Below are 15358 nucleotides of genomic sequence, written 5' to 3' on the forward strand. Positions count from 1 at the left end.
AATTCTTGATTTTGGCTTGAAGTTGTTGAGTCCATAACTTTTAGCTTTGAGTCCTTGAGTCTTCAGCTTTTAGTCCTGAGTCTTTGAGAGTTGACTTTGACTTTTTGACACTTTCGCTCCTAAATTGGAATCTTCCCAAGCAGTGTCAATAGCAATCCTTTTTGCGCTAAAATGCACGTTTTAGGAATATACGTCCTAAATGGCTTGTATCCTACAAAAGGTAACAACAGCTATAAGTTGTTTGTTCATTAATCATAAAAAAGGCATAATTGAAGTATTATAAAGGTAATAAAATGCACATTTGGAGATTGATCATAATTCCAGTCAATTCATTTCGTGTCTCATCTATTTTAAAAATAAATTTCATCACCTTGTGCTAGAAATTTTGAAATATCCCAAAATTTTGATTTGGAAGTTATTCTTTATGGTCGGATAGTTTTTAAAATGAATTTCAAAAATTGACTTTAGCCATAGTTTTGAAATGGTCTCTTTAGTCTTGAGTAAAAATTTCATTAAAATCCGAGTGTTTTTAGGACAAGGTTATTTTTGTCTTTTCAGACTAGGGTTTGTGGTAAAATTCGTTTAGGAAATTCTATTTTCATTTATATTCTATTTTATAGGTTTCTAAACTCTAAAAACTCTCTCTAAATCATCTAGATTCATTTTTAGGAGCACATTGCTATTTTGTTTGGTTAAAAATACAAAGACAGTCAAAATAGGATGTATTTCTAAAATCAATTGGGAAACTGCTAAAAAGCCATGCATCCATACACACGAGCCATGCGTTCCAGATGCATGAGCTTCTACCTATATATGCATGATACTTTATTCTTCACAATTCAATCCATATTGTGCGAGAGAAAGAACCAAACTTAGCGAACATGTATCAAGTCCAAAATAATAGTTGTGAAACTTCTTTTCGTGCCATCTTTTCCTAACCATCATTTGCGGAGTTTTCATGAAGGAATTTGAAAGAAGGAGATGGAGCAAGCTTCTATGTGTTGGAGGAGAATTTATTCCTACTTTCGTGAGTAAGTTCTATAGTTGTTTTAGGAAGCAAGACATCGACCTGATGACAAAGATCATCTATGTGAGAACTACAAGAAAGGTATTCGAACTTATTCCTAGTATGATTAGATCGATTCTTTCATTAAGAGATGTTGAAGATGGAAGAAATAAGGAGAAAAGGGATATGTTTGAATACACTACTTTAATTGGAAAGAATTTGAAGATGGGATATGATAGAGGTATTTTAGTTAGGAGCATGCAAAAAAATCAAGTTGCTATAGTGGCATGGCTAGCTAACAATGTCTTTTTTGTACCTATGCCTTTGACGATATATGAAGACTTTTGTGAGATTGTTTTTAAACTTCAACAAGAAGAAGATGATATTGACATAGGAAACATCCTTTGGGAACCCATCGCTTAGTCGAAGTTGGGGGAAGAGGACACATATCCTTTACCTTTATTAGTAAGTACGATAGCCAAGAAGTTGTTTATAGCGGATGGACATGATATGATACCCGTCAATGTAACAACACCTAATAGAGAGTACTTTTTTAATTGTGTGCAAACACAATGGGGGAAAAGGTAAAGGGGGGGGAGGGGGGGATTTCATTGATGACTATTACTCCATCTTGACTAACAACGGAACTAACGAGCTTATTACGAAAAGATATATTGAAGGGGAATCAAGTAATATAGTTGAAGTTTTAGATTCGTCAACATATGATCAAAGTGAGTACAATGATGAAGAGGAAGATGAGGAGAAAGTATCTTCTAGCAAGAGAAGGAGGACTTAGATTGAGGGAAGAGTTTTTCATGGCCATAGGTTAGGATTTCAGCTTTTGTACAAGTATCTAGTTTTAGGATTTCGTTTTCCGTTGTGTGTTTACTTTTATTAGTATTTTATTTGTTTTGTTTGTTTATAATAAAGGCCATGTGTTTAGAAACATTCATTCTTAAAAAAAAAAAAAAAAAAAAAAAAATATGATATATGGGCTTGGGCTAAAACAATTCACTTTTGCCTCATTACTCCACAAAAACCGCCATTAAACCTTAACCTAGATCCGCCACCACCACCACCACACACCTCATTGCTTGTTTTCACTTGAAACAGTTGAGAAATCATCCCACTAGATTTTTTTTTATCAAAAATCATCTCGATGCACTATCTGGGACGCATTGGTTTAAACTTGCCCTTGCGTCCAGACGCATCCACCCAAAAATTTTCTATTTTTGGATTTTTAGACCACCAATTCATTCCATTTTCACTTATATCATTCACACCACACCCGCAACCTCCCCACCATCACCATTTTCAAAGAAAACCATCACATCTTTGAACCCGCCAATTTTTAAAATACTTGAGTTTGACTTGTGAGTCTGGGACGCATTGGATTGTATTGAGCATTGCGTCCAGCCGCATTGATGCTGTTAATACAAATTTTTTTAGTTTCTATTTCCATCGTTTGTTTGTATCTCTTGATCAGCATGGCACAACTACAAGAGATACACCCAGAGTTGAGGTTCAATGACTTGTTTGAGAGAGAGGGTTTCTCAACCCATTTTGGGAATGCCATCTTGATGTTGAGTTGGGATGTGTTTCGTTATGACGAGAGCGACTCATATGATGAGGGTTTAGTTCAACAGTTCTTTAATGTTATAGACCGATTCATACTTGAGACGAGTGAGCTTGTCCTGAGGTTTGATATAGGAGAGTTTATGTTGACGAGGGAGATGCTCTAGGAGCATACTCAGATTCCAATGTACGAGGGGGATGAGACATTGCACATGGACTTGGAGGATTGAAGGAATACCATGGACGTCATCTGGCCTACATGTAGAGGTTAACAAACTTGGCCAGACGAAGACTTCGTCACGGTAGAAGAACCAACAACTAGCATACAGATGGCTTTGTCACAACGTCGTAGGCACGTGTCCGAGAACACATTATACCAACCAGGCCTACATTTACTTTGGATGTTGATGACTAGGGATATAATGATCTATATGTGTAAGTTTATTCTAGGAAGGCTGGGAAGTATGAAGAAGAAAGGGGAGCGTACAAAGATAACATTGCCAGTTATTGCCACAAAGATAATGGTAGGCTTAGGATTTAGATCATCTGCTCGGATAAATCTTGAGAGCTATGATACTAAGAGCATTTTGGCTACGAAGACTGAGGGGGAGTGGAGCCCCGAGTATTTAGATGTACATGGGCAACCGACATACCCTACACCAGCACCACACCCTGCTGAGTATGATTTTGCAAACATAGCACCTTATGAGACTTTTAAGGATCAAAATATGAGGGCTACTACGATACATATATATATATATATATAGAAGGGGATGCAGATTATGTTTGACCACAAGAGGACTAGCGGAAGCACAGACTAGCCATACGCTTTTAAGACTGACGCAGCCAGTAGACACCCTAGATGGTAGTGTAGATGAGATAAGAGTGCACTTAGTTAGGATCGGGGGTCATCCGAGAGGTGGCGGGCCAGCAGACAAAGGACATCGTAACGTCAGAGGGCGGCACTAGTAGTTTTTTAGCACTGTTTGCTCAGTAGGATTTGTTTCTTTAAAAATCCTGTATATTTGTTTAATGAACTAATCATATTTGATTTTCTCTACTTTGTGAGATTAACCTTTATATGACAGAGAAAGATAAAAATACTGATATTCGACATCAATGGTAATATCCTACCACCCTTTTCTTATCCATTTCATTTACTTCTTTATACATTGAGGTCAATGCATGTGTAAGTAGGGGGAGTGTGTACTTGAGAAATGAATTTGAAAATTAGTTTTCAGGAAAAAAAAAATAGTCTGTTGAGTTCCTTGAGAGATTGCAGAAAGTTATGGACTGCAACGTAATGATAGCTGGTTCTAATGAGTTTGTATTTAGGAGGATAGGATTTGCCATTCAGAAAGGAATTGCGGTGTAGCTTGTGGCACGCTTGTCCAAATTATTTGTAAAACTCATTATAATTATCAATAAAATTTGCACTAGAAAAAAAAAAAAAAAAAAAAAAAAAAAAAAAAAAAAAAAAAAAACCCCAAATCCCATGTTTTCTTCTCCACGCCGCACCACACCCCACTCCACCCCTGTCTCCTTCCACTAGAACTAACTTGGTGCTGCCATTGCTACCGCCACCACCATACCTCCACCATCTCTACTTATCCAAAACCCAATCCACCATCTCCACCGATTTAAAACCCTTCTTCTCGATTGCTGGCACCTCACCACCACCACCAATTCCTCACCTCACCATCACCACAACCACCAAACTAAAATCAAGCGATCTACAATAATCCCAACCCGACGGTGTAGCACCACACGCTGCCCTCCCACCGTGCACCACCTACTCGCCACCACTTCATCCACCAAATTAAAACCCGACCCACAGCACCACACGCTGCCCTCCCACCATGCACCACCTACTCGACACCACTTCTTCATCCACCAAATTAAAACCAGACCTTTTCCTGCTCCCCACCATCCACCATCACCACCATCATTACTGTTAAAAAAAAAACAAAAAAAAACAGCATAACGAAGCTTGTCGTAGCACTGCCACTCACCACCGTCAGCATCATTGGCGTAGCACTGTCACTCACTCACTCACCACCGTCAACAACAGTGCAATAGTGCACTCACTGGTTTTGCTTTTCAGAGTTTTTGTTTGCTGGAACAGTGTCGTATACTGTTTCTTTTCTTGTCTGTTTTTGTAACCGAAGACTTCATAACCAATTCCCCGCCATTAAGCTGAACTGCTGGCAGCATTTGGTTTTGGATTTGTTTGTTAGATTGGTTTTGGGATTTGTCTGTGGATTTGTCTATATTGGGTTTTGTGTGTTGTTGTTCGACAGGTTTTGGGGTATGGGATATGTATAGTTTGGGATTTGTTTGGTTTGGGATTTGTTGACCTGATTGCGAGATTTGGCTATGAGAGGGAAGAAAGGTCTCGCCCTCTCAGTTACTTCATCGGGGGTCTGTGCCCCACCCCTTAATAAACTTGTCCATTGTCCTTTCCAGGATCATCATGGATGCACAAATGGAGTGAATGGTAATGGGTTTACTATTCCCTACATTTTCAAACATTTCGATAAACAACATTTGGATTGCCAGTTGAGTATCGATAGGGTACGAGATGAAATTAAGGATGATCGTGAACTGTATTTGTCACTAAATAACTCCTTATGGTCATTAGACAAATATGTTTTTGGCATTTGTCTTTGCGTCCATGCACTTGGGATATCGTGTCGTCATCCAGATGATACCATAGAACCGCCTGCTTTGATGGAGAGTGGAGAACTCGCATGTGTTATTGTGGGCATACCACAGCCACCCTCTAAGCCCAACACTACAGATCTTACACTCACAACACACAGGGGTGACGGTGATACCCCTAATCAGCTTGGTGATGTTTCGCATCTTGATGAGACGTTACTTGATAGTGCATTCAGTATACCATTTTGTACTGTGAAAAGTATACCACGTGCTTGTCGTTTGGCTTTTTATGGTGCAATGAAATCTACTCTCTGGGATATTACGGCTGATCCGGGTTCAGTTATGCCCTGGGTTCGTCTCCTTCTTTCTGCGCTGTACTCTACAAGGTTTTCAACCACAGAATCGTTAGGAACGTTGTTCTGGTACTAGAAAAAACCTTTAATAGAAACAGATTCTCCATGCTTTGACGACATGGAATGAGCCTGGTGGAATGTTTCGTCTCTTAGAGTTTGTAATAGAGCCTCTTTCAATCCAGCCACCCTAGAGATCTGTCCCCATTCTGAATGTGCGTCGATTCTTGCAGAAAGTTGCTAATGGACATTTTGCTACAGCGGTAAAAGTGTTGACTTCATCAGGAGTTGCCCCTAATACTACAGAAACCATATGTGCATTAGAAGAGAAGCACCCGATGCAACAACCACCAGTAAGACCAACTGTTCCTTTTGTTGAGCCACCTTTAGTGGTAGAGAGACGCCCTATTGTTATGTATTAGGTCATTTTCGAAAGGTACTTCTTGTGGCGTGATGGTCTTCGAGCTCAGCACTTGTTGGATGCCATGAGTGGTGCTGTAACAGCAATATCGTCTGATTTTCCAGATGTATTGACCCCTGTGGTGAATCTTTGGTTACAGGGACGATGTCCACAGCCATTAGCGGAGTTCATTGCGAGTGCTCCACTTACTCCATTTCTTAAGCCGGATAATAGTATTCATCCTATAGCTGTGGGCATGGTTTGGCGTCGTCTAGTCTCCAAGATTGCAATGAAAAGAGTTTCCAAAGAAGTGGTAGGGTACTTACAGGATTTTCAATATGGGGTTGGAGTTTTTAGTGGAGCAAAAGTAATTTTGAACGTTGTCAACCGTATAGTGTATGCTAACAGGGACAATACTGTAGGAACCGTTATGGTTGTAGTTTACAAACTGTGAAAACCATGCGCAGCGGAATAAAGGTTATCACAATTTTGTTTAGAATCATACCTTAGATCAGCTCTTATAACTCTGAGATTTCAAGATCTACAAATCAGCAACCTTTTGATCTTTTGTTGTATTCTTATCCTTAGAATGGACGTTATGTGGGCATCGATCTTCTGGCCTCTTCTTTCTCTCTTAGCCTCTCTCACTCACAAAGTTGGAACTGAATTTGGATCTCACTTTTCTTGAGCAAAACACAGAGAAAGAAGGTTAGATCTCCTGACGGGCTTGGGCTTCCCATGTTCGCTCATAACACACTGCCCAAGTCCGTCAACAAATGGCTTATTTTACTAAAGGACATTGTTGCTACCTCCCTAATCCCAAATTACGTGTTACGTTTATGGGCAATATATTATATGCTCATTGATCTCCCCGTGTTTAAGATATCGAATGCCCGTTGATTAAGTCAAGTTACTGACAACTACATTAATCAACTTCTTATGTCCTTGAGTAGTACCATTTAACCTCATTGTCATGTTGGATTAAATCCACCTGCAGGGTTTATATGACAATCCTTATGAGCTCCTCAAGGGGACATCATCAACCCGACTTCCTGCGGGACATGGATTCCTTCTATAATCAACAACACACGTTACATACAATGTCATTACCCAATCCATCGAGTTTGTTGATTCACAAATGAATCTCACTCATTGATGATTTAAAGCAATGTACAATGCACGTAAGTACCCGTTATTATATCCGGATTAAGAGGACAAGCATCCATAATAACAGAGGTGTTTGTTCTCTTATATAGTTAGTATAAAGAGAAACAACCTCACTTGGTCCTGTTCAATACACAGAAAGTGTACTAGTGTAATCCTGTAGTCAAGATAGACTAATACCAGATTATACTATAACCGTACCAATGGTTTGTCCAAATCCATCTAGGTTGTGAACGTTTACTTAAAGTTTATAAGGTACTGATGATATGATATTCTGTGTGTCACCACACACCATATCATCTACAACATAAAGTATTAGACGCATGTATATAACTAATAATATATATACTATGCATAACATTTGCCCATATGATTCTCATTCAAAATATAAAGAATTAGAGTTAATACAAAAGTAATACTTTTAGTATATAACCCTATCAATCTCCCACTTATACTCAAAGCATTGCTTTTTAGTATACTACTAACAAATCTCCCACTTATACTTAAAGCTATGCTGCCAAGCATTTGATTCCCATCTCCTCAACATGCCTGTCAAAAGACTTACCTAGTAAGCTCTTTGTAAAGGGTTCAGCCAGGTTATCTTCTGATGCTATCTTCGTAACAGTAACATCTCCTCTTTTTACGATGGATCGTATCAGGGGGTACTTGCGCTCAATGTGTTTACTTGCTTTATGGGCTCGTGGTTCCTTCGAGTTAGATACCGCACTAGTGTTATCACAATAAAGTGTGATACTCATAGGTAAACCAAGTACCACTGTCAAGTCCAATAAGAAGTTTCGGAGCCAAACTGCCTCTTTGGCTGCCACATATTCAGCTTCCATGGTGGAGTCAGACACGTATTTCTGCTTGACATTCCTCCATACTATGGCTCCACCGCCTAAGGTAAACACACAATATGAGGTAGACTTACTCTTGTCCTTATCTGACTAAAAATCAAAATCTGTATACCCTAAGGGAACCAAACTATTTGCATGGTATACTAACATATAATCCTTAGTCCTTTTGAGGTACTTCAGAATATGTTTTATAGCAGTCCAGTGCCCTTGTCCTGGGTTCTTCTGATATCTGCTAACCATGCCAACAACAAAGAAGATGTCTGGCCTCGTGCATAGCATGGCATACATTAAGCTTCCTATAGCCGAAGCATAAGGAACCGCTTTCATGTCGTCTATCTCTTTTGGTATCTTGGGACACATATCCTTTGATAGAGGAACTCCATGCCTGAAAGGCAAGAAATCTTTCTTGGAATTTTGCATGCTAAAACGAGTCAACATAGTATCAATATAGGTAGCCTGAGATAATCACAACATCCTTTTCTTGCGATCTCTTATAATTTTGATCCCAAGGATGTGACCTGCTTCTACCAAGTCCTTCATATCAAATTGCTTTGATAACCATACCGTTATGTCTGACAACACTTTCACATTATTTCTAATGAGTAAGATGTCATTTACATAAAGCAAAAGAAATACCACTACGTTTCCATCAAATTTCTTGTACAAATAAGATGCTCTTGAGCTTTTTCAATGAATCCTTCTAGTTGCTTCATATAGATGGTTTCCTCAAGATTTCCATTAAGGAAAGCTATCTTGATATCCATTTTATAGACCCACTTGCATCCAATGGGTTTTGCACCATTGGGTGGCTCTACAAGCTCCCAGACCTGATTAGAATCCATAGATTCCATCTCAGAATTCATTGCCATTTTGTCAAGATTCTACATCTCTATCTTGGAGTGCTTCGTTGTAGGTCCAGGGATCGGGATCTTGGTTATCAGTGGTTATGTCTGAAGACATTCCCAAACCAATCCACCTATTAGGTTGTCTAACAACCCTCCCACTACGACGAAGCACCTCTTGTTCTTGTACGTCATTAGTGACACGTTGTGGTTCCTATTCTTGCATTATTGGTACTGAAGGAGTTTAATGTCTCTCCTTTCAATACTTCTAGAATAATACTACTCAGGGTAATAATTTAATGCACTGTGGGTGGAATAAGATTAATGATGTATAAATTGCCTTTTAATGCACCAGAACAGATAAAATGTTTATTTTTCTTAATGACGATCTTGTCATTTAAAAGAAATAGGATACCCATCCTTAATTAACATAGAAACTGAAATCAAGTTCTTTCTAAAATTAGGCACATAAAGACAATTATTTAACACCATAGTCTTATTTCTACCAAAAAATAAATAAACATCTCCCCATCGCAATGGCTACTACTACTATCGTGAAGCATCTCCAAAGATATGGTAATCTCTCCAAAGACTAAGTTTTTCTTGTTTCCGGAACCTCTCAAGAATGAAATGCAGACATGGTTAGTGGCTTTCGTATCTACACACTAGGTACTGGTAGATAACACCGCTAAACATGTTAAACGACTAGTGCATGAGACATACCTCCATTATTCTCTTGGTTGAGAAAAGGACAATCTGGCTTCCAGTGTCCTGACTGCTTGCACTTGAAGCACTTGCCCTTAGGCTTTTTCACAGCTCCTTGAGGTCCCATGCCCTTCTTTGCCATATTCCTATGCTTCTAAACATTATTCTTCTTCTTACCGCCATTAGGCATAGAAGTAGAAACCGTCTCAGTAGCATAAACCTGAACATAACTCTGCTTAAAGAGACTCTCAGCTGCCTGAAGTTCTGTCATATGTTCCGCCAAAGAATACAACATTTTGCTCATGTTGTAGTTAAGGCGGAACGGTTCAAATCTCTCTGGCAGCGTTATGAGAATGATATCGACCTGCATTTCTGCATCGATATCAGCTCCAAGGATCTCCAACTCATTCAGATAAGCCATCATCCTGAGTATATGATCCCTACAGAGTCCCTTGGTCATAGTTGTGGTCATCAAGTTTTTCCTGGCAGTTTGCCTAGCAGCCCTATTTTGGTGTTCGAAGAGTTCCTTGAGATTGATCATCATATCATAAGCCGTGGTCATGGCCTGATGTTGATGTTGCAGCACACCTGACATAAATGCTAGAATGTAACACCGCGACATCTCATCTGCCTTGATCCACTTCTTATATGTACCTTTGTCCTCTTCTCCAGCACCATCTTTAGGCTTAGGTGGGAATTCCTCATTAAGTACATATTTGTACTCTTCAGCAGTCAACATGATATCCAAGTTGCGTTTCCAGTCTATGTAATTAGGGACAAGAAGTTTGTTTTCCTTAAGAATAGTTGCTAGTAGATTGAAAGTAACCATTTTGAAAACTTGAGAATCACATAAAATTAACTATTCTGTAGGGCAAAAACTTCTTGATTTAATAACAAAAATTAATTAATTAATCAACCCATCAACATCCTCCACAACGAGAAGTAGTAAGCCACGATAGTGTGGACGTTTACCATTCTACATTTGTGGAAATACTTTTGGAGTTAACTTAAAAATTAATTAATTAACCCGTTAGCACCCTACACACCGATAAGTAGGAAGCCACGATAGTGTGGACGTTTACCATATCTACATTCGTCTAGAGAGGTTTTTCCTATTAGTTCTACTTCTCTTCAACTTAACAGCACACCACTCGTTAGAGTGGACACATGCCGTCTAGACAAGTAAAACTTAAATGCTGACCTTTCTTTGGTCCTACAAATAATAGCAGTGACTCCGATGGGGATGATACCATTACTTGCATCTAAGTGCATACCATTACTCAACACTATGTCCATTATTTGTAATGAATCCCTTCATATGGAGAAGTGAATCCATTCATTAATAATTTCATATAGTTGTCCTTTAGAAGTTTGTTATGGTAATCCGTAATTAGACTCATCCGATATGGAGGAACACTACACCAGAAAAGACGTTTACTAACGGTTTTATCCGTTAGCTCTGGGGCGTCACTCTCACTTAGGAGAAATTTAGTAACGGATATAACCGTTACTAATAATAATTTTAGTAATGGATATATCCGTTACTAAAATTCTTTGTAACAAATAGCCAACTGTTGGTGGTGCGATTAAATTTGTCATTTCTTACGGATATATTCGTTAGTAATCGATGTGCTATTTACTAACTATTGTTTGTAACGAAAATATCCGTTAGTAAACTGTAGCCAAAAAAAAAAAAAAAATCCGGGGTCAAATAATGTCCACCATACACATCTAGTTCTAACAAATATGATATAAAGATCACATTCTACAAACTTAATCAACAAATGAATAACAAAAAACAAAACCACCAATCAATTAAACATTATTATAAAAATATAACCATCAATCTAAATCCCAATTTACAAATCAAACTTACATAGATCTAACCTTGGGATGTCAGCCATAAAAGATCACATTTATCACCTAACTCATTTATGTGCATGCTCACGTTAGTTAGAACATTAATCCCTCTATTTAATTGCAACAATGTCGTAAACACGAGCAACCTTTTCTTGAGTACCTACAACAAATAAGAAATCAATTAAGGCACATTCAATTAAAAGGATAGGGCTAAACAATTAGCAAGTGAATAACAAATAAATTGCCAACTTTCATGCACTAATACAAACCTAACCCCCTAGGTAAATAAACAAGTAAAAGTCTACAAGTATTATTATATCTAGAATAAAAGTCTACAAGTATTATTACAAAAAAAAGATATTCACTGGATCCACGGACTCATTATGAGGATCATCCAATGACTGTTCCAAAAATCCAATTAGACCCAAGATCACATGATATGAATGGCGTCAAATTACCATCCCAATTACATTGCCTTGTCCACAAAACTAAAAGATGATGCACAATAGCCAATCTCCACCCTAATCAAGTAGGGAGTTCGACTAGATAAACCACTAGCCCACTACCACTTCTAATAGGCTTAGTACAGCCATACACACATGGAGAGACTCCAAATAGACAGTGCAAAGGGGACAAGTCAGAAGGAAACATTCCTCCAGAATATACTTATTCTATACTTGATGTTTTATGCTCAAACATGGTCCTTTGGAAACATGGTGCTATGGAACCCACAAGAAGTTGAGTTCCGGAGATGCATTTCATTTAGGAATTTCCCTCATCATGAAAAATATCATTGTCAAATTCAGCCAGTCTATATACCAAAACATTGGGCCAACAGCTTTACTTTTGCAATTTCAGTCTTGCCTGATCTATAGTGAGGATGATCCCAATGATTGTCAAGATCAGTTTGGCAATGTGAGCTACTGAGCACTCTATCTCTATTTTTTAAATTACACTTGTATACAATACTACAAAGCATATCTAAATCAAAGTCAATTATAATACTTGCCTTGTCACTCAAATCCCCTAGTGGTGGACCATGAATTTTTCCTCATATGCAAGGTGCACCCATTGGGAACCGTTCCACAAAATGGTGGGCCATCAAGTCATCAAGACCATGCTTCTCATAGCTCATAAAAGCACCCAAACCCCTAGAAATCCCTCATGCCACAAAAACATTGCTTTCGCCTCACCTTTTGACCTGAACATAAAAGGTGTTGAGTTCAACATTATAAGAGAAACTAAATAAATAAATAACAATGACACTCAATAACAAAGAAAATGACAACAGAAGAAGTTGAGCAAAAACCAAAGGGAGCTGGCGGGGTATCTATGTGTGTGTGTGGGTGGGGTGGTGTAATAGTAATAATTCGTGAACGTCTCATGTCTTATTACAACTTGCATAGTTGCATACATCACCAGTACATGAAAAATGGAGGAGAAAAGATATACATATTCAGATTTACCACCAACACATTTATACTAAGACCAAATTGTCTGTGCAACATCTAGTATTTATATGGTTATAGTGGGAGGTCACGAGTATCATTTAATTTACTTACAAGAAACAATAGAAATTTCAAAGATATCAGACAGGCATACACATTAGTTGACATCAATTTAATAACCATAAGTTGCCGTAACAATAGGCACAAAAGTGAATAGCTAAATATTCCTTACCAGAAATGAACAGCAAAGGAGATGGTGTCCATGGTATAAGCATGCCCCTTTATAAAAAAATCCTCCAAAGAATATCCTCTTCAGTCCAAATCTAAGCACATTCAAGTAGGCGATCTATCACATGAAGTCACTCATAATTTCAATATTCTATTAGAACAGACCGTAGCATATCCCGGAAAAGGAATTCATAGCAAGATGATATAAGTATAATACATGGGATTGTTATTCGTATTAAATTAAGTATTTTCCCAACTCTTCCCAATTGAAAAAATCAAATAAATTGAAAAGGAGTGGTAACCTATGTTCTTCCAGAACCTCTATCTTCACTTGAACTATGTTCTAAATATGATTTTGACATTTGAAAACCTTGTCAACTGTATTCGATTATTCGGAATTGCTATTTAAGTCTTAAGATTGCATCAAGCTATTTCACACCACCTATGCTTACTATTTCAGTAGTATCCTATTATTTCAAACAAAGAAATGACATCAACACCTAGAATTAGTCGGCAGGTAATACTAGGACCAGGACTTGATACACCAAGACACCCAATACCCTACTAATATGAAAGAGGAAAGAGTTACAGATATGAAAATCCTTTAGTTTGTACTTAGAAAACTTAGCAGTTTCAGTTTGAACTTAGTTTCATAGACACTATTCTATTGGGGAAGTCATGTTAAGTGGCCAGCCTTAATATACACACTTTTGGAGAAACAATATGATATAAACACACATATTGAATGTGAAAAAAGGAGAGAGACATAGACAAAAAAAAAAAATATGAAGGACCCATATTGCACATGTTGGGATGTTGACGTTCCCTTTGTAGGATCGATGCATTTTGAGTTATAAGGCTCAATAACCTCCCCTTCAGTTTTTGGGATATTACTAACTTAGATATATTTTTTATTTTTTTATTTATCAACAAGTAATCTGGTAGTGTTGTCCATACCACATCCCCTGTGGAAGTTTTATCAATACCCAAAAAAGAATAATCATTCTTTGTAACTCACTTGTCTAATATTGTACAAAATCATTCGCAAAAGGGACAGAGAGATATCTTCAGGCCTGTAATCTTCAAGCTCCTTATTTTCAGAGATTGTTTTTCCAAAACTTGAAGAAATTGTCGATGCTGAGACACTAATCTGTTACCATCTGAATATTTAGAGCGCAAATTGCAGAGAATAAAACAATAATACCTGAAATTCCCATGCTACCTTGGAAAAGAAAAATGGTCAATGGTATCCTCTGACTTTGATCTAGAACCCAACCAATAGTTTACTTGTTACAAGATAAATAAGCATAGATGAAATGACCCCAAAATTACCAGGCGGATAAATGTCTGTCCTATTTAAATATCTTAGCATCCCAAATAGTCTTTCAACAAGTTTTCCTAGAATAGGAGCATAAACTGAAAGTGTGGCACCTAAGAAAAGAAAAACATGAAAATCACACAAGTTAGCTAGACAAACTCCAATGTGCTTGCAGTCCGGCCTCAACTGCAACATCATCAGATAGAATGGTAGAACTGCCCCCAAACACATAACTTTCTCCTGAATAACAAAATAAAAACACTAAAAATAAGACCAACCATCGCCAACTTAACTCAGTTCATAATATCAAAGTATGAGAAGAAATAGAATAAGGCTTCAATAGTCAGTATAACAATCCCACTACAAGAATACTTGGGATAGCAAGATTTAAGAGCTAATGACAATTAGAACAAGGTACAAGACTATGACAAAGTAATTGTGCAACCTAAAACATATGAATGACAAGGCAAGATACACATGACTTACATTAAATTTCTTAAGCATATTCTACATAGTCGTATAAGCAAAATAGTTATTAAATGACAAACCTGGAAAGCTCAAACTTGCTAACTAGCACTATAGAAGTATACATAACTAACTATGACGAAAGAATCCCAGTGAGCCAAGAAGCAAAACTCATCTATTTTCCTGAATTAGAAAGAACTACCTGTTCTACTTTATTTTCTCCATACGTATAGGCTAAACCTAAGAGCCTATTTCTTAGTAACTAGATCAACATCAATTCACTTAGAACTAAAAACCCCAAAGCAACCCTTTTTCTTAACATTTATATCTCAAATCCAATAATAGCTAATGAAAACAGATAAAAAGTAATGAATTGATATCGGGCATCTTGAGAAGAGATTCTGAGCCAACTTGACAGAGTTCTCTTATATGGCAAAGAAGAAAAACCCAATTGTAAACACAAAACCAAATAAATGAGA

The 15358-nt window shown here is 37.6% G+C and overlaps 1 protein-coding gene across 1 annotated transcript; it reads right to left on the reverse strand.

The window, feature by feature from the left end:
• Positions 1 to 9714: 9714 nt before the first annotated feature.
• Positions 9715 to 10299, reverse strand: LOC147497695 (uncharacterized). Its single transcript, XM_086562978.1, has one exon. It carries the CDS (start codon positions 10297 to 10299, stop codon positions 9715 to 9717), a length of 585 nt encoding a protein of 194 aa, XP_086419104.1.
• Between the last annotated feature and the right edge of the window lie 5059 nt (positions 10300 to 15358).

This window comes from Coptis chinensis, chromosome 5, assembly GCF_015680905.1.
Source record: "Coptis chinensis isolate HL-2020 chromosome 5, ASM1568090v1, whole genome shotgun sequence".
NCBI lineage: Eukaryota > Viridiplantae > Streptophyta > Magnoliopsida > Ranunculales > Ranunculaceae > Coptis > Coptis chinensis.

Bases quoted from the DNA above. Each gene is read 5' to 3' on its own strand.
- LOC147497695 (XM_086562978.1), bottom strand. From the start codon at position 10,299: ATGTTGACTGCTGAAGAGTACAAATATGTACTTAATGAGGAATTCCCA.